This window comes from Podarcis bocagei (assembly GCF_964188305.1).
Source record: "Podarcis bocagei genome assembly, chromosome: 5".
NCBI classification, from domain to species: Eukaryota; Metazoa; Chordata; class Lepidosauria; order Squamata; family Lacertidae; genus Podarcis; species Podarcis bocagei.
The window spans coordinates 77,131,869-77,155,758 of NC_138129.1; the positions used below are offsets into that span (position 1 = coordinate 77,131,869).

At 43.9% G+C, this 23,890-nt stretch overlaps 1 protein-coding gene across 5 annotated transcripts in view; it reads left to right on the forward strand.

Annotated features, from left to right (window-relative positions):
• The window catches only part of LOC308586926 (uncharacterized protein), an 81,422-nt gene extending 77,021 nt beyond the window's left edge, over positions 1-4,401 (forward strand). For all 5 annotated transcript variants that reach the window (XR_014008127.1, XR_014008129.1, XR_014008131.1 and 2 more), the window contains one exon: positions 1,393-4,401. Coding sequence is in view for 1 of the 5 variants with exons in the window: in XM_081194140.1 (XP_081050266.1) it covers positions 1,393-1,412 (20 nt within the window). In the remaining 4 variants the exon portion in view is untranslated. The remainder of the gene's footprint in view (positions 1-1,392) is intronic.
• Positions 4,402-23,890: the final 19,489 nt, after the last annotated feature.

The following is a 23,890-nucleotide window of genomic DNA, read 5'->3' on the forward strand; positions in this document are numbered from 1 at the left end:
GAAGATAGGTCTGGCCCACTGATGAGGCAGGGTGAGGCACCTGCCTCAAGTGGCAGAAGCCCAAGAGGTGTCATCAACCTCACCTCCACCACCCTTCCCATTATCTCCTCCTACAGCGGAGAAGCAGCACAGCAGTGGCACCATTTCCCACCTTGGTCTCATGGAGTGCATGAGCTCTTATGAGACTTTGGTGAGATCTCATCAGATCTCACCGGAAGTCAGTGCCGCAGTTCTCAGGTGCCACCACACAACACAGGTAAGATGGGAACAGTGTCTGGCAGGGCAGCATCAAGCAGGGGTGGCAACATGTTCCAGTTTTGCCTCTGGTGGTGAAACGGGATGTGCTCCCCTGCCTGAGGGTGTCTGAAAAGTGAGGAAATATGCTGGTGTGCCCAGATATTCAGAAAACCCACCAGATGTTATCAACATTCAGCTTTGAACATTGACATTAACCAAATGCTGGGCATTCACTGTAACACACACACAGTTTGCTTTTTGTCTAGATATTGTGTGTATTTGAGCAGATATCCAAAAAGTGTGTGTTGTCCTTTTAGAAGTAGCGTGACCAAAGCATTATTTTTCTGTGATACAAGCGGGGGAAATCAGAATCTCTTTACTTAGCTTCAGGCTGATTCCCGAAGAACTTGCTACACACCTTCTTGTTTATCAGCTTCCTCTTTAAAAAGCCAGTGCAGGAGATGAAGGCATGTGGACTTTTTGAAATCACATGTGGTGATGTGTTCTATGGATGTTTATCAGACCTACAACAGCCAGGGGTGATTATACTTCTCTCTCTCTCTCTCTCTCTCTCTCTCTCTCTCTCTCTCTCTCTCTCTCTCTCTCTCTCTCTCTGCAGTTTGCTTGGCTTTTTTACAGAGGTGTTTTTTTTTCCTTTTAACAAAATCATATTCTGATCCCAATACCTTAATTCCACATACAGTGTGATGAAATCAATATACATCTCTACAAAAGCTGGCAGTTTCTGGATTTTATTCCCTGCACATTTTCAGATATTCCCTCCCCTCTTCCCATGCTCTCATTCTTTTTTTCTTCCCCCCCCCCAATACAGGCATAAATAGTGAAACTAATAATACTGTGGCATTCATCACTATCTAGCTGAAGACTAAGCAAAGTTTAGTACATAGTAAGCTAATAACGGGGGAGAAAAAATGAAAAAGAAAGCTTCCCCTGCTATTGAGAAAGGGAGGGGGGAAGTAATGCAAGAAACACCAGATCAATATGAGTAGACCTGAGTTGAAAAAGACAAGATTTAAGATCATATCTGAAAGAACTTATTGACTAACTTTTCTAAACTGAATGCCAGATGTGGGGTGAATAACAAACAAATAAATGCATGCGTTGCACAAATCTTTAGCCTGTGTTTTCTTGCAGCCAATAGGATGCCTCCCTGATCTTCTGAAGCCAACAGCACAAGTTCCACAATGGGAGAAGGCCCCAGTAAACACACCACCTTCACCACTTCTAAATCATCAAGGGAATTTTCAAACCAATCTAGCGTTCATCAGTCAGTTCATTCAGGGTTCTGAAGTTCCACACTTGGAGCCAGTTTGCAGAGATGTTCACAACTAGGAGCTTATGAAGACTATTCTGGTGAGCCCATGATAGGGCAATAACCTCAGGTGGGTCTGAAAGGGGATGATGGAGAGCAGGAGCTGTAAGATGAGATGGGGGGGGGGGGTTGGGAAAGACAAGAGGTGATTTTTTCCCCCTGGTGAGAACAGAAGGATGCAAAAACGGAGAACTAACCTGTGTTTCGGACTTTGATGCCTTGATCCTGAGAGACATTGCACTGACATGTGATGCATAAGCAGGAAAATATGCAAACTTGCAACCCTCCCTACCTGATTTCTGCACGGAGAAAAACCAAATTCCGCAATGAAAATTAATTAGAAAAAGTAAGTGCATTTGTGAACATCTGTGTTTTTCTATGTTTTAGCATGTTTCTATTAGCTCCTGGAAGAAACACGAGGCACTCGTTCTGGCCAGTGACCGAAATAAATTGATTTATTCATTCATTCACACAAAGCACTGGAATACCTTGAGTAGTAGAATCATAGAATCATAGAGTTGGAAGGGACCCCAAGTTCCATACTTGATGGTGGAGATCAACCCAGATGTTTTCAGCTTTATCTCTGAACCCATAAGGGCTAGAAATTTGCTTTAAACATTTGTGACAAATCCAAAATTCTGCACTGGCTCAAAATTGTGCATTCAGGCCTGCTCCCTAGGAGAAGTATACATTCAGCTGCACCACTGTAAGAGCATGATGACAGTCTGGTCCAAAGGTGCCATGCAAAGTGAGTTTGTTCAGCTCTGATTGGGCAGGTGCTTATTTGTCCACAGGATCAGAGCTTCACAAGCTGGTGCTTTTGTTCTGCACCAGGTTACACCCGCTATGCCTTTTAAGCAGCATAGAACAAAGGGCACCCTGGCCAGGTTTCGAGCTGGCTCAGGATTTTGGGTGGTTCCTGACGAAGACAAATGTAAATGACTCCCACTTTGCCAATAAGCAAGGTGGCAAACACAACCAAACAGGAACTGTGGGAAGGGTCGCAGCAGAATGGAAGAACACATGCTTTGCACACACAAAATCCCAGATTTGGTTTCTGGAGTCTCCAATTTTGTTTAAAGGCCAGGGATGAGATGATGGAGCTTTTGAGAGAGTCCAAGACTCAGTGACACTCAAGCGTAACTTCCTGGTAGATTCTGCCCAATGGATCAGACGTATTGTGTCTCCTGCCCAGCCACTCGCAAAGTACCCTTCAGTTTATCTAGTAGTAGAACCAGCCCCATCTGCCGCCCTATTGCATGATGTTTCACCAGCATCTCTGGTTTGTTTACATAGCACTCTGCTAGGCTATGTGAACTAGCTATGCTAGTCATACTTTACTGTGACTGATCATCTGGGGGTGTGGGCAGGCTGGTTGGCTTATCGGGCTGCAGGATCAAAGCATCATGGTGTTGTTGTTGTTTTTAAAAGGGGGAACTGGGCCACTCTTTAAATAACTCTCATTTGTTAGGATGGCACCACGAAGTCTGCTTCCAAATGAGCAGAAGAGAGACAGAAATAAAGTGGAGTTGTCATGGGCAATGGTGATTGTTTAACACAAATTGATTTAAGGCAGAAATAATAGGAAGCAGAGGGAACGATGATGAGAAATGGAGGAGCCTGGTGCAGAGGCAGAGGAGCAAATAGACAAGAAGCGGGGGGAGGGAGGAGGAGTTTGATTCAGCAAGTGGAAAGGCAGAATTGTGTTCTCTGGGGGGCAATGCTCAGCCTATGCTCTCTCTGTTTTAATATGTTGTGAAATGTGCGCAGTCAACTATTGACAGATGACCATTGCAGCACAGTGGGTTGTGAATCAGATTGGGATCAGGGATACCTCGTTGCAAACCCACGCAGTCATGAACCTTCCTTGGACCAGTCCCTGCCTCTGTCTCCCTAGCAGGGCTGTATTGAGAACAAAACACATCGTATCCTGAGCACTTATTCCAAATACTGTCAATACTAAATGTGGTTATTGCAAACCTTTTGCTTTTACAGTCTATACCAGCAGCTAAAGAAGCTGCAACTAGCTTTTGCTTCCTTATACTGACATTTCAATATTGTAAATAGTTGCACTGAATAAAGATCTTTGTACACCCGAAGTGGTATTCACCTTACTTTTGCTTCATTGTTAAGATCTCTGGATCTTTGGAATCCCTGTTGTCATGAATTTTTAAAAACATGAGTTCCAAAAATGTGCATCAGGCTAAACTGCTGTTTATATGCAATGTTACGTATAGAAAGTTGAATTAATTTTCATCTCATGTGGGGAGGGTGGAGAGAGTGTTCCTGCTTTCAAATTGCATCTGACAATAGGCTTTTAACAGTTTGGGATGCTTTCACTATAACAATGGAATATTTTAATCTTTTATAATGGATTTTTTAAAAACCTATTTTGAAATGTATTTTGTCACTCTACAGAAGTGGGATGCTTTAAATGAAGCATTAGAATTAGGAGCTACTAAGACATGCTGTGTGTTGATTCCACTCAGCCTCATGCTAGCGAAAACCAGATAGGAATGCAATCTGCGTGCAACCCTTTAACATCCAAATTCCAGGCTGTGTGCATCTCTGAATTACAACCAATTAGAAATACTTTTCTCTTCTTCAAAAAACCCCACCAAAAAAACAAATTTGTTGAGACATCAGTCTAGAAGCAAGCGAAGGGCAGAATTCAACCAAGACAGTTTTATTTTATTTTTTAATTTACTGAAAATGTTTCTAACCTATTACTGTGATACATGGCTGGTTCTTTTTCTGTGGTTTCCTAATGTATTGAATGTGCTTTGTATGTTGTACATATTTCTATTAATAAAAGAAAGAAAGACAAGCAACGGTTTCTAACCTGCCTTTCATTGCAAGGCAATGCTAGGGTGGGATGCAACATCACAAATTGAAATCAGCCACCACAATTACAGAAGGAGAAAGGAAAAATAAGCAGATAAATTTGCGGCAAAAGCAGCAGTGCCTCTGTAACAGGGGCCAGAAAACTTTTGAGCCCAAGGACAATGTTCCAGGGGTCACTTATCAGCGGAGGGAGTGGTCAGAAGCAAAAGTGGGTGAAGCTAGGGCTTTCAATCAGAACTTACAGGAAATCAGTTCTGGCACCTTTCAGGTGGGTTTCAAAACCTCTTAGGTGGCTGCCACTCATTCTATGAGAACGAGGGAGGTGTCCATGGGGAGTTCCGGCACCTCTTTTGCTGGGAAAATAGCACTAGCTGGAGCAACAAATGTAAATTATACAAAAATGCTGATTTCCACACACACATCCCAACACCCTCTCTCTTGTCCATCCAGGAAACAAAAGGCCTCATGAGAGTTCAAGGACACATTCCAGCTTGCCAGAAGCACTTGAGGGCGCAGAGTATGGCCAATGAGGAGTTTAGCCTGGGGTAGAGAAAGGGTGGTAGCAAGAGACACACAGACAGACAGGCTGGGAAGGGCTGCATTTGGCCCCCAGGCTGAAGGCTCCTCACCCTTGTTCTAGGTTCCTGCCCATACAAAATTGTCCAGGTTCCCCAAATCAAATAGAAAGCTCAACAGATTCTCACATATTTTCACATTTTGCCCCACTGGTTCTTCAGTTAGCCATGGGAATGGTCGAGGAGCTAGTTGTGGCACCTGTAGGCGTCAAATCATAGAACTGCAGAGTTGGAAGGGTAATCATCCAACCCCCTGCAGTGCAGGATTCTTTTGCCCAACATGGGGCTCAAACCCACAACCCTAAGATTAAGAGTTTTATGTTCTACTAACTGCCATTACTAAGCAACAGCCAAGGAGAGGAAAGGAGCGGGGTGCTTCAGGGTTATGACACTGTGCAGATGCACTGTGTAAGCTGCAATCCACTTACATTGGAGTAAGCCCCATTGAATAGATGTTTAGAGGATTGCACTCATGGCCCCACCGCCATCTCCCAGTGGCAGAGCACATGAGATGCTTGCAGAAAGTTCCAGGTTCAGTCCCAGTCAGTGTAGACAGTAATAAGCTTGATGGGCTGGTGGGCCGATTCTGCATCAGGCAGCATTTGATGTTCCTACGTCAGCCCAAGCCTGACCAAAGTTTGATTTGATTTGATCTCTTGCATTTCCATTCCACTTTTCATTCAAGTGAATCTCAAAGCAGCTTACAGACAACACATGACACAACAGAACATCACAAGCACACCATAAATCATATAAAATAATTAATAAATCACCAATAAAGCAATTGCAACCCATAAAACGCTATTAGCAAAGCGGCAACTAAAAAACAAGGTAAACCTCACAATTACAGCAAAAGTTTAGCCACCCAGAGTGGCTGGGGCAAATGGTGTGGGCAGGGTGCAGATAATAAAATTATTATTAAAATTAGTATTATAATATGATTAACGAATCAATACAGCATTTATAATCTATAATAAAAATATTAACAACATTAACAGTTGCTGCATACATCATCATGCCCTTGTTTCACCCCTTTGATCAGTGGGCATCATGTACTACATTGTCAGAGATTTAAGTAGTGTGTGTGTGTGTGTGTGTGTGTGTGTGTGTGTGTGTGTAAAAAGGCTGCATTCCTCTGGGAGTAAACTGTCAAGATCTGAATCCAGCAATGAGCAGAACCCAAAGTGGGAAGGGCCAGCCCATGTCTCTCTCTCTCTCTCTCTCTCTCTCTCTCTCTCTCTCTCTCTCTCTCTCTCTCTCTCTCTCATTCTGCCACCCCCTTTTCCATTTCTCTCTCTCTCTCTCTCTTTCTTTCTTTCTTTCTTTCTTTCTTTCTTTCTTTCTTTCTTTCTTTCTGCCAGGTTGCTTGAGGAGTAACAAACACTCCTGTCAGAAGTCTGGACTGACCCCTTAGGCTGAGGGCCCTTGGTTGTCCACACCTGATCTATAAATGGTTGTCCCCATTTCTTCCAAGTTTATTTTCATTGTCATATGCCCTGATAAGGTCCTTCCACTCCAGTAAAACGCAACATTTAAGGTTCTCTTTATGCAATATATCTCCTGTACGTGTGTGTTGGAAATCAGAAGAAGGGGATTGCAGGTGTGGCAAGGCAATGTAAGTAATTGCAAGAGGAGGCTGCTTACTCATGTAATTTCCTTCAGTCATGAGATTATTCAATCCAGTGTCTCCTTTCTCCATAACAATGCCTGTTCAGATATAAGCTCCTTGGTGCATTGGACCTTGTGCTTCCTCCATCTCAGGGATGTTACCATTTGCCTTTGAGCTGAAAGGGGTGGTGTCTCCATTATTCCGTAGGACTCAGATGAAACAGAAGCCTGACCAGTGTTCTCACTCGTGTAAGCAAACATGTTCATGGTGTGCAACACAGTTGGAAACAGCTCTGGCAGAAAGTCAGCGCTGCCCTCAGGCTTCCAACAAGAACAGACACTGGTGCTTAGGACGTAGGGCACAATTCTGAACAGCAGTGTGGCGGAATATGAAAGAATGGCACAGCCAGCAGTGCATCCATCACCCAGCCCTAATGGAAGGTAAGGGGCAGGGTGGCACCAGTTTCCAGGCTGGCACTGTAAATAGACTGGATCAGGCCACTTTCCCTCAAATGATGGCAGCATGGTTGGCACAGCACAGACCCTGAAATGCCCTTTTATGGGGCTACTACTGACAAGAATGCCCCCTGCAGTAAACTCTGCATGCCCAACATTTGGATGGGCACAATGGGTCACACATTGCACCTGAAGCTTCTCTGCTGACAGTGAAGCTCCCGCACCAGCAAAGCTCACTTGAGAGGACACCTCACCCCATCCAAGCCCCTTCCAGCACTGTGGTTTGGGGGGTAGTATTGCTCTGCCTAGCATTTATATTAATATAAAACACAATTGAGGCCTGGAGCCTCTAACAAGTCACCTGTCGTATTCATAACACAAACAACATCATGGCGTTCTTCTTCCCATGTTGCCTCTGGGTGGCTCCTCCTCCAATTATTAACTCATTGTTCTCCCAGTAAGTACCATTACATGCACTTTACCATGGAACTGTATATGGATTTTCAGTCTCAAAAGATAGATTTTCATTTTCATTTTAAAGTGAAGTGTGAAGTGGGGAGAAATGAACAAAATAACCTTTCACTAGAATCAGCTTTCAGTTTGCTTAGCTTCCAAAGAGAAATCTCTGACAGAGAGCATAAACTGACAACCTGGTGCTTCCAAGAGAGCTGGCAAGGAAATAAATAGACATCTAGAGCTCAGACGCCATTAGGGCATCATGTCAGGCATCACTGCCCAAGGAGAGAATCTGTTTGCCTTCATCTTCGTCCGGAGTATTATACTTCAGAGCAACAGGGCACCAGGATGGAAGTTGGGGAGAGATGCCCTTAACAGGGAGCATTGGAGCACTTCAAAGCTCTTGAGGAGGGAATGATAGCTTTCTGTCTCTGAAGTGGAAAGCAAGGATCAAGGTACTGATAATCGCGTCCACAGCTGCCTGACGTTGACTGAAGATGTCAGGTCTGGAGGAATGCTTTTTCTCAAGGGAAGCTGAGACCACAAGGCTTGACAGTTCACCAACCGTAGCGACAAGCCCTGGCTTAAGTTGTTGCAACCTAACTTCTACCACTCAGCATCACACTGCTTTCTCACAGGCCTCATCATGTCCAAACACTCAAGGTACGTCTCCCTTTGGAAGAAGGAATCAAAAACTAGCTAAAAGAAAAACCCAGAGGAAAGGTCATTGCAATGCCTTACTGCTAGGAGTCGCTGTCTTAGCCTTTTCTAACTGCACAATCCTATTCATTTCAGCATGACCAGGGATCACACTGTATCTGTGCCATTAATTTTTGATAATACATTTTTCTGTTAACACCCCATTCACTATTATACTTGCAAATTACTTTGTATATATTGCATTTATTCACCTCACAAATTTCTCTCACATTCCCATTCAATCCAGTAGCTTCCCCCCAAAAAATCCAGGAAAGATTATCAAAAGCTTTTTCTGTATCTAGTTGTTTATCAAAGGCATAATATTTATGCCATTACTCTGAACTCAAAAATCTGAGGACCAAGTGTAAAAGCAATAGAGATGAGCCCATAGTTCATATGTGGGAGCATGCAGGAGGTTCGAGCTTCAATTCCCACAGCAAGGACCAAGTAGCAAGTGAGCTGTTGCCAGTTAGAGAAGACCAAACTAGACTAGACAGACTAATAGTCTCATCTAGTATAAATTTCCTAAAACTAATGATGAGGATGTTGAAGATGACTAAGATTTATAGGCACTACATCAAAATTAAGAACACAGGTGCTGCTCTCAGGCTAATATAAAGATACCTCTCCACTCAGCGCATAGAATCATAGAATTGTAGAATTGGAAGAGAACCCCCAATGGTCATGTAGCCCAGCCTCCTGTAATGCAGGGATCTCAGCTAAAGCATCCGTGACAGGTGGCCATCCAACCTCTGCTTAAAAACCTCCAAGGAAGGAGAGCCCACAACCTCCTGAGGGAGACCATTCCACTGTTGAACAGCTCCTACTGTCAGAAAGTTTTTCCGTATGTTTAGTCGGAATTTCCTTTCTTTTAACTTGAAGCAGGAGAAAACAAGCTTGTCCCCTCTTCCATGTGACAGCCCTTGAGATATTTGAATATAGCTATCATATCTCCTCTCAGTCTCCTCATTTCCAGGCTAACCACACCCAGCTCTTTCAAGCGCTCCTTTTAAGGTTTGGTTTCCAGACCCTTTGTTTCCAGTCATACCATTGGTCCCTTTCGCTCAGTATTGTCTACACTGAGCGGCAGGGGATCTCCAGGGTTTGAGAATGGACATTCCCAGCCCTCCCTGCAGATGCCAGGCATTGAACTTGGGACCTTCTGCATTCAAAGCAGATGCTCTCCCCCTGAGCTGTGTCCCTTCCCTAAAAGAAAGCGATCAAGCATTTCTTTCTCCCTCTGCAGCACTGCAGTCCAGGAGCAGATCAGATCAGATGAGACTTTATTTGCTGCCTTTCCACAAGGGACGTTGTGTTCAAAGCAGCCAACAAAGTAAGCAAATAACAGTGGCACATAATAATATTCAATAAATATTTCCTTTGTAGTGCAACGGCAACATTTCAATAATGTCACAATAGCAACTCATGAAAAAAACGAAAGCCCCAAATCTCTGCTTTGATATTGAAATCTAGCATACGTCTCCGTAGGCTCCTGATTCTTGCCTAGCCTTGAGATGTCACAGTTTAAGCGGGGAATCAGAATGCAGTCTGAATAGGGATTCTGTTGTCCCTGCTATGTTACAACATGAAGGGGAATTGGGTGCAGCCTTGCAAGAAATGTTACGAGGATGGGGACAGATGGAAATAGCTCCTGGTATTGTAACTAGTCAACAATTGCTTTCCCAGCCTCTACCAGAGGTGACACAGTTCCACACTGTCAACATTGCTCATGGCCAGGATATTTGTCTTCTGACAGTCAAGCACAAATAGCTTCTTTAAGGCAATAAATAAATAAACCAGAAGCACACACACACATCTCAGCATAAAAGGTCCTCAGCTGGTACAAATCAGCCATGATAGCTCTGCGGGTATCAATGGTCCCATGCCAGTTTCTCCAGCTGAGGACCTGGCCTTATAAATCTATGAAATATTAACCTGCCTTTATGAGTGTTCCAGAATGAAACAGTAGATCAAATGGGTTGGTGTTATTTACTGCACCACATTGCAGTTGACAATACCTGAAGTTGTTGCAGGTTATTTTGAGAGCAAACAAAATTATGTCCACAGTCATAAAAGGGGGGACTTTCCTTCTCACTATCCCTCTTATGCATGCCATTCCAAGGTCTTCCCTGCCATCCCCCCCCCTCGACTACACAGCCTTCCATCTACCAGCGTTCTTCACTGCAAGGCAGATTGATTAGTCCTTTCAGCACATGACTGGTTGAGTGGGGACCAATGACAGGCATATCAGAGTTACTTGCCCCTGCTTAAACGGTCTCGAAAGGGGGTAGGGCCACAACTCAATAGTAGAATATCTACTTTGCTCAATCACTTGCAGCTCAAGGTGGGGCTGGAGAGATCCTTGTCTGAAATCCTAGACAGCTGCTGCCTGTCACTGTAGACAACCAATACTCTGACTCAGAATAAGGCAACTTCCTTTGTTCCTATACTACCCAGTAGTGGCATTCAAAGAGGAACAGGAAGTATAGTTACATTACACTATCTCATTTTTTCTGGACTCCACACAGATAACTTACATGTCTGTGGCTGCTGTAGGCTGCTGTAACAGAAGATGTCATTGCCACAGCTATAGACTGAGAAACAGATGTTGCTAATTCTCTGAAGCCTGCAGATGGAAGGAGAAAAGAGTAGGCTTTGGACGCATCTGTCCTTTGGAAGTATAGATTTAAAAGAATGCTCTGCTGTGTTTTGCACAGGCTGTTACGTGCACAGGTGCTTTATTTCACTGGTGGCAGTTGCAGGCATGATCTCCCTGGCCCAGCCATTCTCAAGCTTTGCTGCATGTGACAAGCGGCTGCTGTTGGGAATGCACCTACAAATCCAATTGGATCCAACCCAGAAGCTCATCTAAAGGCACATCTGCATCTACAGATGCATGTAAATATCCCTTGCTGGATCTAGGTCAGGGGTGGGGAACCAGGTGCTGTCGAGCTCCAACTTCCATCTGCACCAGCCAGCATAGGCAATACAGTGCAACATCTGGAGGGCCATAGGGTCCATAAGTGAGTTCCAAACACATAGTTACAGCAAATGATATCCAGTAATAACCACACGGTATACCCTTAACAGCAAGCTCAAAGTGGGATGATCCCGTAAGTAACAGAACTGTGGAAAAGCATAGTATACTTGCAGGAAACATACAGTACTGTTGTTCTAAATGTACAGGATGCATGGGGCTTGAGACTTTTGTTTCAGCTCTGCTCTGTCTATATGGTCTTAGATCACCTCACATCTGCTGTACACTTCAGATCCTGGATGGAACCCAGAGCCTGTGTGTGTGTGTGTGTGTGTGTGTGTGTGTGTAGCTGGTTTCCCCATTCACATCAATGGGTTGAGCTGGTTCCACATGAGCCAAGAGTGAGAAACCTCAAGCTTGGGGACTGAATTTGGCTATCAGGACTCTTCGCAGTCCACACCCATTCCCAGTCCACACACCTCAGTCCCTAGGCTACAGCTTTCAATAGCCATAATCCACGCCTTCCTCAAGTACTTTGGCCTGGCTGGAAGGCGTCCTGTGATAACACCTCTTGCTTGACTTGATGGCAAATAGAGAAATGTGTGAGAGGTGTATGCGAAAATCTCTGACTTTTACTGTATTAAGGTCAGGGTAACACCTGTTGCTCTGATCTTTTTTTTTTTTTTTAAATATTTTTATTGGGTTTTCACATTTTATATAAACACAAACAACACACCAAAACAAACATAAAAAACAACAAACATGAATAGTTCCCGAAAATCTTATTTTCTAACCCTAGTCCTTGACTTCCCCCCACCCCCTCCCCTGCATCCCTATTCCCAAACTTATGTCAGCAAGTTGGCATTTCTTCCATCTTAATATTAGTCCTTTTATAAAAAACAAAAATAAATTTTCCCTAAGTTGGACCCCAATTCTCTTCCCTCGATTTCTCCTTTTTTCTTACATAATTTTCTTAATACTAAACCCCCTGGTCTTGAGTGTTGTTTAAATTTAATACTTCCCTCCCTCCCCTCCCCGCTTTGCGTCCTTTCCCAAGACATGTCCAAATTAACAGTTTTTAGCCTGGATTCCGGATATCCGAGGCTCTCAATTCTCTTTTAGTCCCTCTCCGCCGGTTTTGTTGGTAGTCCTTTTTGTCTATCATCGAGTCTCGAAAGATTTCCTTAACAATCAATCCAGTCAGTCCATAGTCTCTTCCCATATTTAAAGGCAACTGCTGAGGAATTTCCACAAGGCCTAAGTCTTGCTGATAGTCAAAATCAAAGTCTATGTGGAGGCCCCAATTGTACTTCTTTATTTCGAGCTCCTGAATTCCATAAAGTCCCAGGGCCTCCACTTTCATCTTCTGTATCTTTCGTAGGCTTAGAGTGGATTTAATCCAATAGTCTCCTTGCTTGTGTTCTCCAGATGCCGGCTTCTGGTTAGTACTTTCCCAGATAACTTGTTCTCTTTCTTGTTTTGTCTTCTCCTCTTCTTTGTTTATTGTTTCAAATTCAGCTGTGGGTTCTTTCTCACTCAGGCCCTCATTACTTTCAGCAGAACTACTTGTTTCCAAATCCAAGGTCGTCAATTGTTTACTCATAGCTGTAGTCTGCTCCTGTAGGGTTCCCACCAGTGAGAACATTCTTTCGATTTCTCTCAGTATCTTTCCACCCACAGCCATTGTAATTCCACAGAATTCCCCCTAGAGGGAATCTGGTTACTGAGTAACCTTTTCTCCAACAATCCTCTGTCCTATTATTGTTTCTTTGTTTCTCAAGATTTTAGTTCAATTGTAACTCCTTTTAATCCGGAGAGGTCTTAAACAGCAATTTTTTTTTCACTATTAATAGTCCATTTGACAGCTTTTGACAGCTGTCAAATTCTGCTCCTCTATACAGGCTCCAAATCAGGTCGCTCCCGGGCCCGGGAGGGAGGGTTGTTTACCACAAAACAAAGACTCTTCCAACACTCCACTCTCCTGCTCAAATTTACCTTTCTAAATCTTGGAAGTTACTGTCTTTTTAAAACTCACCCTTTACAGGGTAGGCACTCCAGCTTAGTTCTTATTTCGTTGCTCTGGATCGTCTGCAAGGGGGGGGTGTGGGGACTTCCTTTTAGCACACCCCCCGGTCGTCTCAAATTCAAAAGGTAAAAGTTTTAAAGTTCAGTTCCAAATTACTCACGGGTTCTTTTTTCAGTCCGAATTTCAAGGAAGGAAGTCAGCGCTCTCCGGTTATGGCTCGCGGCTTCGCTCAGCGGCGGTAGCGGTCGACTCTCAGTGCCACGCCGTCCCCTGTATCCCCTCCGTAGCCTTTAAAAAGGCTCATTGCGAATCAGGGGGGGCGCTTAAGGCACCCGCCGAGTCTTCAGTCCGCAGGCTTCCGCGCCTGCGGTTTTTAAGGGTCCCCGTGTCGCCGGCACGGCAAAGACCCATCCACCGCTGAGCCGATTCCCTCCGGAGCTCGGAGGGAATCCGCCATTTCCCGATCGCGCCAACCCGGAAGTCCCCTAACACCTGTTGCTCTGATCACCACCGGCATGTGGCTCATGAAAGATCACCCGTGAGGAAATGCCACCCTCAGACTTAAAACACTTCCTCAACCCCTGACATAAGCCAACAGGTTCATGAACAGAACCTCTCCCTCAGATGTTGTGAAAGTGGAAGCCCTTGAAGGCAGAAGAGCACTGTGTGTGCATAACTGTGAAGTTCTGGTCCAGTGATGGATCCCATAGGAAAGGGGGCAAGTCACCAGGTCATGGCTGGAAAGAAGTTTCAGGACCCAGGATAGCTCCAAGTGAGCAATTGGCTACAGCAGACTGAGGCCCTATAAGCCTCTGTCATCAAACTGGCTCCATGCTCCATCTCCTTTTGGAGAGCCTTAAACAGCCAACCCCTTGGCCTGAAGACAACCTCTCCTCCTCTGCTGCAGAACTTTCTTCCTGGTGCATTTCCTGTACTTCTGGACAATTTATGTGAGATATGTGTGAATCCGTCTGGCTCTATAGGCTAAGGGGAAGGCACATGTGTGGCTCCAGGCTCTGGCCCCAGAGGCCCTGGTAGTGTAGGAAGTTCCCCTGTCCCTCAGTTGCAATGGTGCCCTGATCCCCAGCAGCTGATTCAGAGCCCTGAACCAGCTCTAGCTCCTTAGCTGGTGCCTTTGCAGCCTTCAACTCCGTGTTTGGACTGGGATCATGAAAATAACCGCGACTGCATCTCCAGCAAGCCACAGGATTGGGACATGGAGATACATTTTCACTAGCTTTTCTGCAGCAAGTATCATTTTTATTTTTTTTAAAAAAAAAAGATAGGATTGAGAGACTCTTTGGGGATTCTTATTTTGTTTTGTAAGCAGTCACTTTGGGGCAATTCCAAATCAGGAATCTAGATGCAGGATTTCTACTGTACACACTCCCAAAGACCTATCTGAGAAGCAGGAATGGGGAAGAAAACTGGGTTGGCATGGGGAACAAAAGCCAAAGGGAGAAAAACAATAGGATGAAGCAAATGATAATTCCTACAAAACAAGAGCTATGCTTGCAAACATTCTCCTGGGCGTAGTCCTTGGAAGAGCTAAATCCAAGTCCCAATGGGAGTCTCTTCATTGATTTTCTAGTTGTCTTTGGACGAGGCCTTTAAGTATTATGTGAACAGAGAATGCATCCATGCCGGAGCTCTTAAGCACTAATTAGTGGCATCATTTTAATGCTTCCAGCTTTCTACATTAAAAGCACAATCCCTGCACTCTTATTGTCTCTTGGCAAAGTGATCCAAATGAAAATGAAACAAAATTTCATTTCCTAGGCTCATAAAAGGATGCATCCGTTTCTCGTGCTTTTTCCTGCCATTAGAATCTCTTTGCCGAAATAAAAAAAGATTTTAAAAAATATTGTGTTCTCTCTTTTTTTGCTCTTAAGAAGACTGAGTATAGGATTATCACAAAAATTAATCAACATGGTGACTGCTTTGGGACCAATCCACCATACATCCACTGTTCACTTCCACACAACTATAGGAAAATAAATGAAGGCTGCCCGGAGGCAGTGCTTAGCGGATTACACACTCAGTCTTTCGTTTCCCTTCTCCATGTATCACTTATTAATAACTTTCCTTTGGGCAACATGTTTGTTAATAATGCGTAGCCTGTTTTCATTTCTGCATAGTGTACTTTGCATCTATAATACAACATCAATCTCAGAATTCAGGTGCCAGTTTTATTCCAGATGCGGAGGGTTGGCTTCATGGACAGTTTGCCAGCTCTGGCTTCCCACCTGGCATTGCTAAGAAGGCAAGAAATCACAATCACAGTAACTGGAGGGTTTTATGATGTTTTGGAGAATTAGCTCATCTTTCCATTACTTGGCAAGCAAACACTGAACACTGCTTGATCAATAACCACCATTGCCAGAGGTCCCTTATAGTCTCCAACAGCTAACAGGAAAGCGTTGCTATAGGCTATGGAACTAGAAGTATAAAATGGTGAACGGCAGTAATAATTCATGCATCTTGGGACGTATAAAACCAATGGTTTGTCAATAGCTCGGGCATGCTCTGCAGAAAATATGCAGCATTCAGATGCTGCAGAAACCTCTATTATACTATAAAGCAAATATTTCACGGTGAAATATATCCTCTGCTTCTTTGTTATTCCCCCCTTCTTTTTTTCAGCTGCACAATGAGACTTTCCCAGGGTGATGTGCAGCTGGGGGGGAAAGAACTGATTCGGTGCTTCAAGGGGAAAGCACATGCACTTATTGAACAAAAACACATCAAACATTTATACAGCAGAAGGTGGAGGTGGCAAGACTGGTCAACAAGGCACATTTAAAATATTTGAAATTCATGGTGCATTCCTGTATAAAAATATAGCCACTTATAATTCCAGTGCTGTCCTCTTACTGAATGCAAGGAGAGCAAAACCTTATTGTCTGCTTATTTTGGAACAAACTTTAAACACAAAAAAACCCAGAAGAAAATCCATTTTTATTTTGTTTAGAAGATGCATATTATGTATGTAAGACAACCACCCATTTCCCCACCAGCAGCCATTGTTAGTTTCAGGTTTCAAAGCAATGAGGGGTCTCTTTTTATTTGAGCATAAGACTCTGTCATAATATTCCAGGGCAGGCAGCTCTGGCAAGAGTATTTCCCAAGCCAGAAATATAGGGTCATTTAAACCAGACTTGCCAGGGATCCAATGTGGAGCCTTTTGGGTGGAAAAAACCACACATAAACTACTACAGAATTGTGGTGACACTCCAATTTTACTGCCCTGCATTTGGGTTCCTTCAAAAGTAGAGCCCTTTAGTCCTGCTGAGGCCCTTCTCCCTCTCCCAATTAGCTGGAAGTGGAATTAAAATGGAGGTTCCATAAAGGCCTTAAAGTGCATTTATTAACACTTTATTTTCCATCAATGTCCTTTTTTTAATGGCCAAGCTCAGGGCCAGCCATCCCATTAGGCAGAGTGAGGTGGCCGCTTCAGATGGTGGATGCTAGAGGAAAGGATAGAGAAGTGGCTAGCTGTGGATGCCATACAGCTTTACCTGTGCCCCTAAAGCTAACCTATTGCTTTCATTTGTGGCAGTGGACACACTGCTCCAGGGTGTGTAGCCGGGGGCAGGGGAACCATCATCCAAGGCATCCCCAGCTGCAACCTGGTGCCCCCTGGTGTTTTAAACTCTTTGTGCATAAAGGTAAAGGTAAAGGGATCCCTGACCATTAGGTCCAGTTGTGACCAACTCTAGGGTTGTGGTGCTCATCTCACTTTATTGGCCGAGGGAGCCGGCGTACAGCTTCCGGGTCATGTGGCCAGCATGCCTAAGCCGCTTCCGGCGAACCAGAGCAGCGCAGGGAAATGCCGTTTACCTTCCTGCAGGAGCAGTACCTATTTATCTACTTGCACTTTGACGTGCTTTCAAACTGCTAGGTTGGCAGGAGCAGGGACCGAGCAACAGGAGCTGACCCTGTTGCGGGGATTCGAACCGCCGACCTTCTGATCGGCAAGTCCTAGGCTCTGTGGTTTAACCCACAGTGCTCTGTCATAAATCCAAAGCACTGGCTCTAAGTAGGCTCTGGAGATGTGCCATGGTGCCTTTCTGTGTCTTAACTTGGCTAGCCAGGGTGGGTGGTGTGCCTCAGCTGGGGACCCGGAAAGAGTGTGTGACTTTGGATGCTTTCCCCCTGCTCTCAGAAAGACCACAGGTGCTTAAATCATGCCCTGAGCCAGTTCCTTAACGCACAGCAAGCCTCATCCTTGGCCACACTAAAAGGAGCCCACCCTGCTGCATTTAGAGAGAAGAAACTCAAGGACTAGAATGTATCAGTTTATCCTTCATGCTGCAAAAACTCCCATTCCATGATTCAGTGTCCTGATTCCTGGCCAAGCCTTTCTGAAATGTAGACAGGGAGAAAAGATGCATCCTCAAATGATAATCGGAAGTGCCTAAGCAGCCATTGTATTTTAAATGGGCCATGACTGCTGTCTGTTCGAAGCAGCAAAACAGAAAGGCTCTAATAGATGAGTTCCAATATATCTGAGGCACAGATGATGAAAAGAACTGGCTCTCAAGCCAGATGATTCCTTAAGACATTGCTCCCTTTTAAAAATGGGACCTCTTAACTCATTTGGTGTTTTGGCTGGGTGTACCATTGATATACAGCCAGTTTTAAATCTCTTGTTCTGGCTAGGTCTGTGTATCTTGATTTGGTGTGTGGTGAGGATTTATGATGTTGAAAGCCTAGAGAAAGAAAGAAAGAAAGAAAGAAAGAAAGAAAGAAAGAAAGAAAGAAAGGTGATAGAAACATAGATGCTAGATAGATCGATTGATTCCTACACTGTCTCTTTTGCCTGAGAGATGGTCAAGTTAGCCAGAAACCTAGATCTCTTTCTCTTTGGTGCTGAATTTGATGTCCGTGATTTGTGGTATGGCACAATGTTGAATCTCATTTCCCCTTCTAATCGAAGACAGCATATTGGGGGGAGAAATAAAGCTTTATGTACCTTCCTTCAAAAATCACTATCTGGTGTGTTTCATAATAGCTACAGCTGGCTGGACGCTGCAACGCGGTGTTTGCAAACATTTGTCTGAATTCCAAATTGCTCTTCAGCTCAGTGGTGCTCTTGCCTCTTTTTCATCTCCTGTTCACAAAAATTTCACACAAACACGTTTATGCTCACGCTCGATATTTTTCTGAGTTTCTGTTGTATGCAGAGGGCGCCTGTATTCTCATGTGGGGGGGGATTGGAACCGTTCAATAACCACCCTGTTCAGCCACCAGGAATATATTTATGATTGCCATATTTTTTTTGAAAGTTACCTTTTTGTTCATTGAAAAAAGAAAGACTCTATAATAGAGAAGGAGAACCTCAGATCCTGTCAGGAACTGGACAGAGGAGGAATGGTGGAGACCACCTCCCCTTCCTCCTGAATCTTCCAGCGGAGAGGAAGACAGTATAGATTTACAGCAGTGGTTTGCGGAAGGTCACAGCTCAGAGACAGATGAGGGGCAAAGTTGGGAAATAATGGGAGAGGAGGAGGAGGCAGAGCCGGAGCAGCTGGCTGACACATTATCACTAGAAAGCATTCCAGACCCACCATCTCCCAGAACCCGGCGAGCCTTAAAAGTAGGAGAGCAAAGAGCTCGGAGACAGATGGCCCTAAGCGGCAACCATAAGGGGTGGGGGTTGTGCCGTTGACGAATGAGGTAGTGGGAGAAAAGGGGGGTGGAGATGCCATTTGGGGCAATGCCATTATTCTGAGAGGCTGCATTCTCAAGCCTCTCTCTGCAAATATTGAATAAAAAGCAGGTGGTAAGAACTTTTCCTTGTCTTATCCGCTCCTGGCAACCTGCCATGGGGAGATTGGATTCCCTGATGCCTGACAGATCCAGGGGGCAAATGAAGTCTCCAGGACTCTCTGTCTGATCCTCAGGACTCTCCTCAGGCCACTTCTCCTCCCCTGGTCACAGCCCTCATTAGACCTGGTCCACACCCTCTTCTCGTTCTTTTGCCTGCCTGGAATGTGTCTGTGAATTCTTGCTTGCCTAGATGGAGAGCTTTGTGTATAGAAACCTCTAGGTTTTCACAAGCTGGCATATAGTCTACAGTTCAAAGGTCAGAAGAGTCACATGTGCTGCTCCACCCACAAAGGAGATGGGGACCTCAGAAGGTTGCCCACCAGAGACAGTGTGCCTTGGACTGAAAAATATCTGACTATAAGAGCTAAGAAGGGATGCAATCCTCATGGAGTTTCTTTTGTGTGCATCATATTGAAATGAACAAGAGGTTGTGTGCTCTTGGACTGTTCCCATTCATTTCAGTGGGGATGATACATGAGAATTTCCTGAAGAGCAATAACCATGTTGACCTGAGAAATCATCCTCTGAGAAGTGGCCACAAAGAAACTTGTCTTGGCAACCACACCAAATAATACTCATTGTCAGGGATGAGAATTAGCAGTTCCTTCTAGAGCACAGGTGCTCTTTTTTTGCCAAATTATATTTATTAGTTTTCAAAAAAAATAACAAATCTGTGGGAGTCATAAAGCCACGGTAAAGGCTTGTAATATTGCAGGGTGCCCCCTGACCTCGGCTGACCAGCACTCTGAGCTTTACAATGTATTGGAATGTATTAAGAGCATAGCCTTATATGGAGCTATGTCCCCCCCCCCGGGCAGTATAACCTTATTTGGCGATGGGTGGGTTTAAGCCATGACCGGATGTAGGTAATGTGAGACATTGGCAAACGGCCATGCAGCTGGAGAGAGAAAAAAGGATAATAAAAAGTTACTGGAGAGGAGAGAAGAAGCTGGAAAGGAGCTGCCCTCCATCCATGAAAATACTGCTGGCTCTTTGTGTCTTTATTTTATGCTAAACAGCACCATTTTATAACCGCTGGCTCCGACACAAATCAATGCCAAATTATATCAAATTTAATACAATTTTTCCAAAAAGTTGACTTCCTGCTCTTTGTCCTAGATATGTCTCCGCTTTCCCCCACTGCTGCTTGATATTACACATTTATCCCTAATTCACATATCATTCCTTATACTCAACTAACAGTTTTCCCCCTCTTCCCATTATCCATCAGCTAGAGAGCAGATGCTTCCTGGGCTCCTGATGACCAGGCAGTCCCAGAAGATTCTAGAGGAGAGCACCATCATGCTACCACCAACTTCTACCTCTATGAGTCAGTTTAAAAAATGAGCTCCAGAGATTGATTGATTGATTGATGATTTCATTTATATACCACCCTTTATCAAAAGATCCCAGGGCAGTACAAAACGTTAAGAACGCATTATAGAGTATCAAGAATAAAAAACATAATAATTAAATAATTAAAAGCATGATAACAGACAGCATTGTAATAATAATAAAAATCAGTAGGAGCATCATGTTGACTTTTCAGTGCAGCGGCAAAAAGATCAGAGGTGAAGTGTGCTTAGGGACAGGACTTTTTTCAGCCAGAACTCACCAGAACTCAGTTCCGGCACCTCTCAGGTGGGCACCATTGCCATTATAGAAGAACAAGGGAGGCTTTCATGGTGAGTTCCGGCACCTCTTTTTCTAGAAAAATAGCATGGCTTGGGGATACCCTCCTTGTCCACAGCACAGCAGAAGCTTAGATCTCCATGACTTGAGCTTCACACACTTCCTGGTTGCTTTGGACTTCAGTTTTCTTTTAGCCTTCTTGCTGTTTTCTCCCATTCCACCCTTTACTTAGGAGAAGACAGCCTGTGGTCTTCAAAAGGAGTGTTCCATTAAAAGAAAACCCTTCTTCCATTATTTCTTTCAGCTTATTGTTATGAGCACTGGAGGAAGATGAAATGTATTATTCATCGCTTCTACTCCTAAAATCAATACCTATCAAAATACAAATACAATTCAGAGAAAATGGCACTTGTTGAGCACAGATCCTAATAATGGGTATGATTTCCCAACAATTTCTTAAATTATTTATCCAGGAGATGGGTACTTACATATCCCGGAGAGAATATTACATGCCTCCTGTCACTGTGAGGCCCAATGTAAAATGCTAAGCACTACACCCTGGTTTCTAACACCAAGGAACTTATGTGCTATCGGCACACGTCAATCAATGGACAAATTCCATTGCATTGTAAACATCTACAGAGATATGTAGGAAGACAGTCAGTTGCAAAAAATAAATAAAAAAATGTGTGTTTTGAATGAAGGAGTCAGATTGAGCTGCTAGAAATCAATTAAAAATATAATAGCAACCCTGATGGAAGTGGTTGAGGTGCCATCACTCGGAATACAGCAAGCATCGTGCATTATTAATCTATTATGAAGCACTTTTGATTTGAGGAGCTTCTTACAAACTTTCAGATCATTCATCATCACACCAAGGACATTTAGAATGTTACTTTTCCTCCATTTTAATGAAGGCTGAGTGATAATGACCTTGTTCACACATGGCAGTAAACCAAAGTTAATGGTTTACCAGGAACGTGCCCTTTTGGTATGTTTTGCTCCTCGTTGCTGACACTGTAAAGAAACATATCATGATCCTTGGCTTAGCATTACATCTGAAACAGAGATCATGGTTTGCTTCCCCAGTGAAACTCACTTGTCATTTGGCTTAGAAGATGTTGCAGTTTGTTGGACAGAAACAAAACCACGATCGTTGGCTTTGACAGAAGCAGAGAGAAGCAAAAGAACCCCCTTAGATGCATTCAGGGTAAACCAATAACTATGGTTTGCTGTGATGTTCAAACTGGGCCAATGGCTCACAAAAGGCTGTCCAAGGAATCCACAACACCCAACCTTCCAGGTTTATTGTGCATGCCACAATAAATCTATTACTTCTTAGGATGCCACATGGTTTTCACTGCAACAGCCTGTTATGGCTTCCCTCAGAGGAAGGTCTGGTCTTTTTTTTCAAAGCCATCTGAGCTGGTGCACAACTCCTCTTGTGGTACCACATTCCATAAACGAGTCACATAATTAAAAGTAAGCTGAGCAGGGTAAATGTTTTTTGAATTGCAAGCTAGGCTTCTGGCAAAACTATCACGTGGCCTCATCCATCTTCCCAACCCATCAGAACGCCACTTAAGCATTGTGAACAGAACCTTCAGCTGCATGGCTTAAACAGTTTGTGGTTCATGCTGTCTCTCTTCTGTCTCATTACGCTATATTTCTAGACCCATTTCATTTGCTGGGAACTCTCCTCAACATTCAAGCACAATTGCCCAAATTAACTATGCAAAAGGTAGCCTTAGTCTGAATGTCATGGCTCTTCAAAGTTCAAGACGGAATATTAATGATATTTTAACCTTTCCGATTAGGACATTAGGGGACTCTCAAATGATGGCTCGTGGATAAGGCCTTACAGAGCTGCAGAACAAAACCTTTGAGAACTGTGAAGAGATGGGGGAAGCAGATGAGGGGGAAGTTCTGGGGGAAACTCAGGAGGACGATTAGTGAGTATATCTGTTCCAATATATGCAGGGTTAGGTGGATGAGCATATTGCAAAATTAGTGGAAGAGAGAGAGAGAGAGAGAGACCTCATTTGGGACAACAGCTTACAGGATGGAAAATCAGCTTGGAATGGATTAAATGTGGTAATGCTTTATTATTAACAATTAATTATTCATCAGAGTTTGTATTGTTTGTGTACTATAATACATGCTCTTTAAGGTGATGCAATCAATAATCGTGCGTTAACTTTCTTACCCTAAAATGATTTTTTTAAAAAAAGAAAAGAAAAGAAAGAAAATTGAAGGTTATACAGTGGTACCTTGGGTTACAAACACCTCGGGTTATAGACTCCGCTAACCCGGAAGTAGTACCTCAGGTTAAGAACTTTGCTTCAGGATGAGAACAGAAATTGTGCGGTGGCACAGCAGCAGCGGGAGGCCCCATTAGCTAAAGTGGTACCTCTGGTTAAGAACGGTTTCAGGTTAAGAATGGACCTCCGGAACGAATTAAGTTTGTAACCATAGGTACCACTGTACTTCTCTGCATATTTGGGGCCTCTTCTCAAACAATAAGATAGCACTTTCAAAACCCAGTCCACAAGGAAGGAGCCCATGCTACTCTTCTGTCCACACCAGCACAACTGAGTAGGCTCCTCCCACCTATCCCTGTCCTCCTCACATTATCCAGGCAGTGGGTGAAGCATCAGTGCCAGTCCTACCATTAGGCAAAGTGCCTCAGGCAGCAGGTTTGGGGTATCATAAAACTGCAGCAAATTGTTGGTTATTTGATTTATGATTGTTTAATCTACTACTGCTAACAAGACGGGGAGGCCCTTATGGAGTTTTCTGCCTTAGGTGCCAAAATAAATGTTAGCAGTATTGGGGGGCCTATATCTTGAATGGGTCGTGTGGGCTATGCCATTTGCTGTACCTTCTCTGGAAGCAGAACATCATGGGCATGCCACAATGTTTAGACTGCCATTGCAATGAGAATGGGCCCCTTACATGGAGATTGGAAATGTAGAGATGTCAGTAGATCCTAACAGCCTAACAGATTTGTTTAGGGCAGAGGAGTTTTGAAGCTATCCTCTGACAACTCAGCACTTCTACAGAGGAAAAGAGAATCCATCTCCATGTGGCCACGTTTTCAAAGCCCCTTAATCCTGTTGTTCTACGTAGCTTCCACCCACTCAGAGTGCTTCATAAAAATGTTAATGGATCAAGAAGTTGTAGCTTATTCTTTATTCATGAGCCTTGTATTCGAA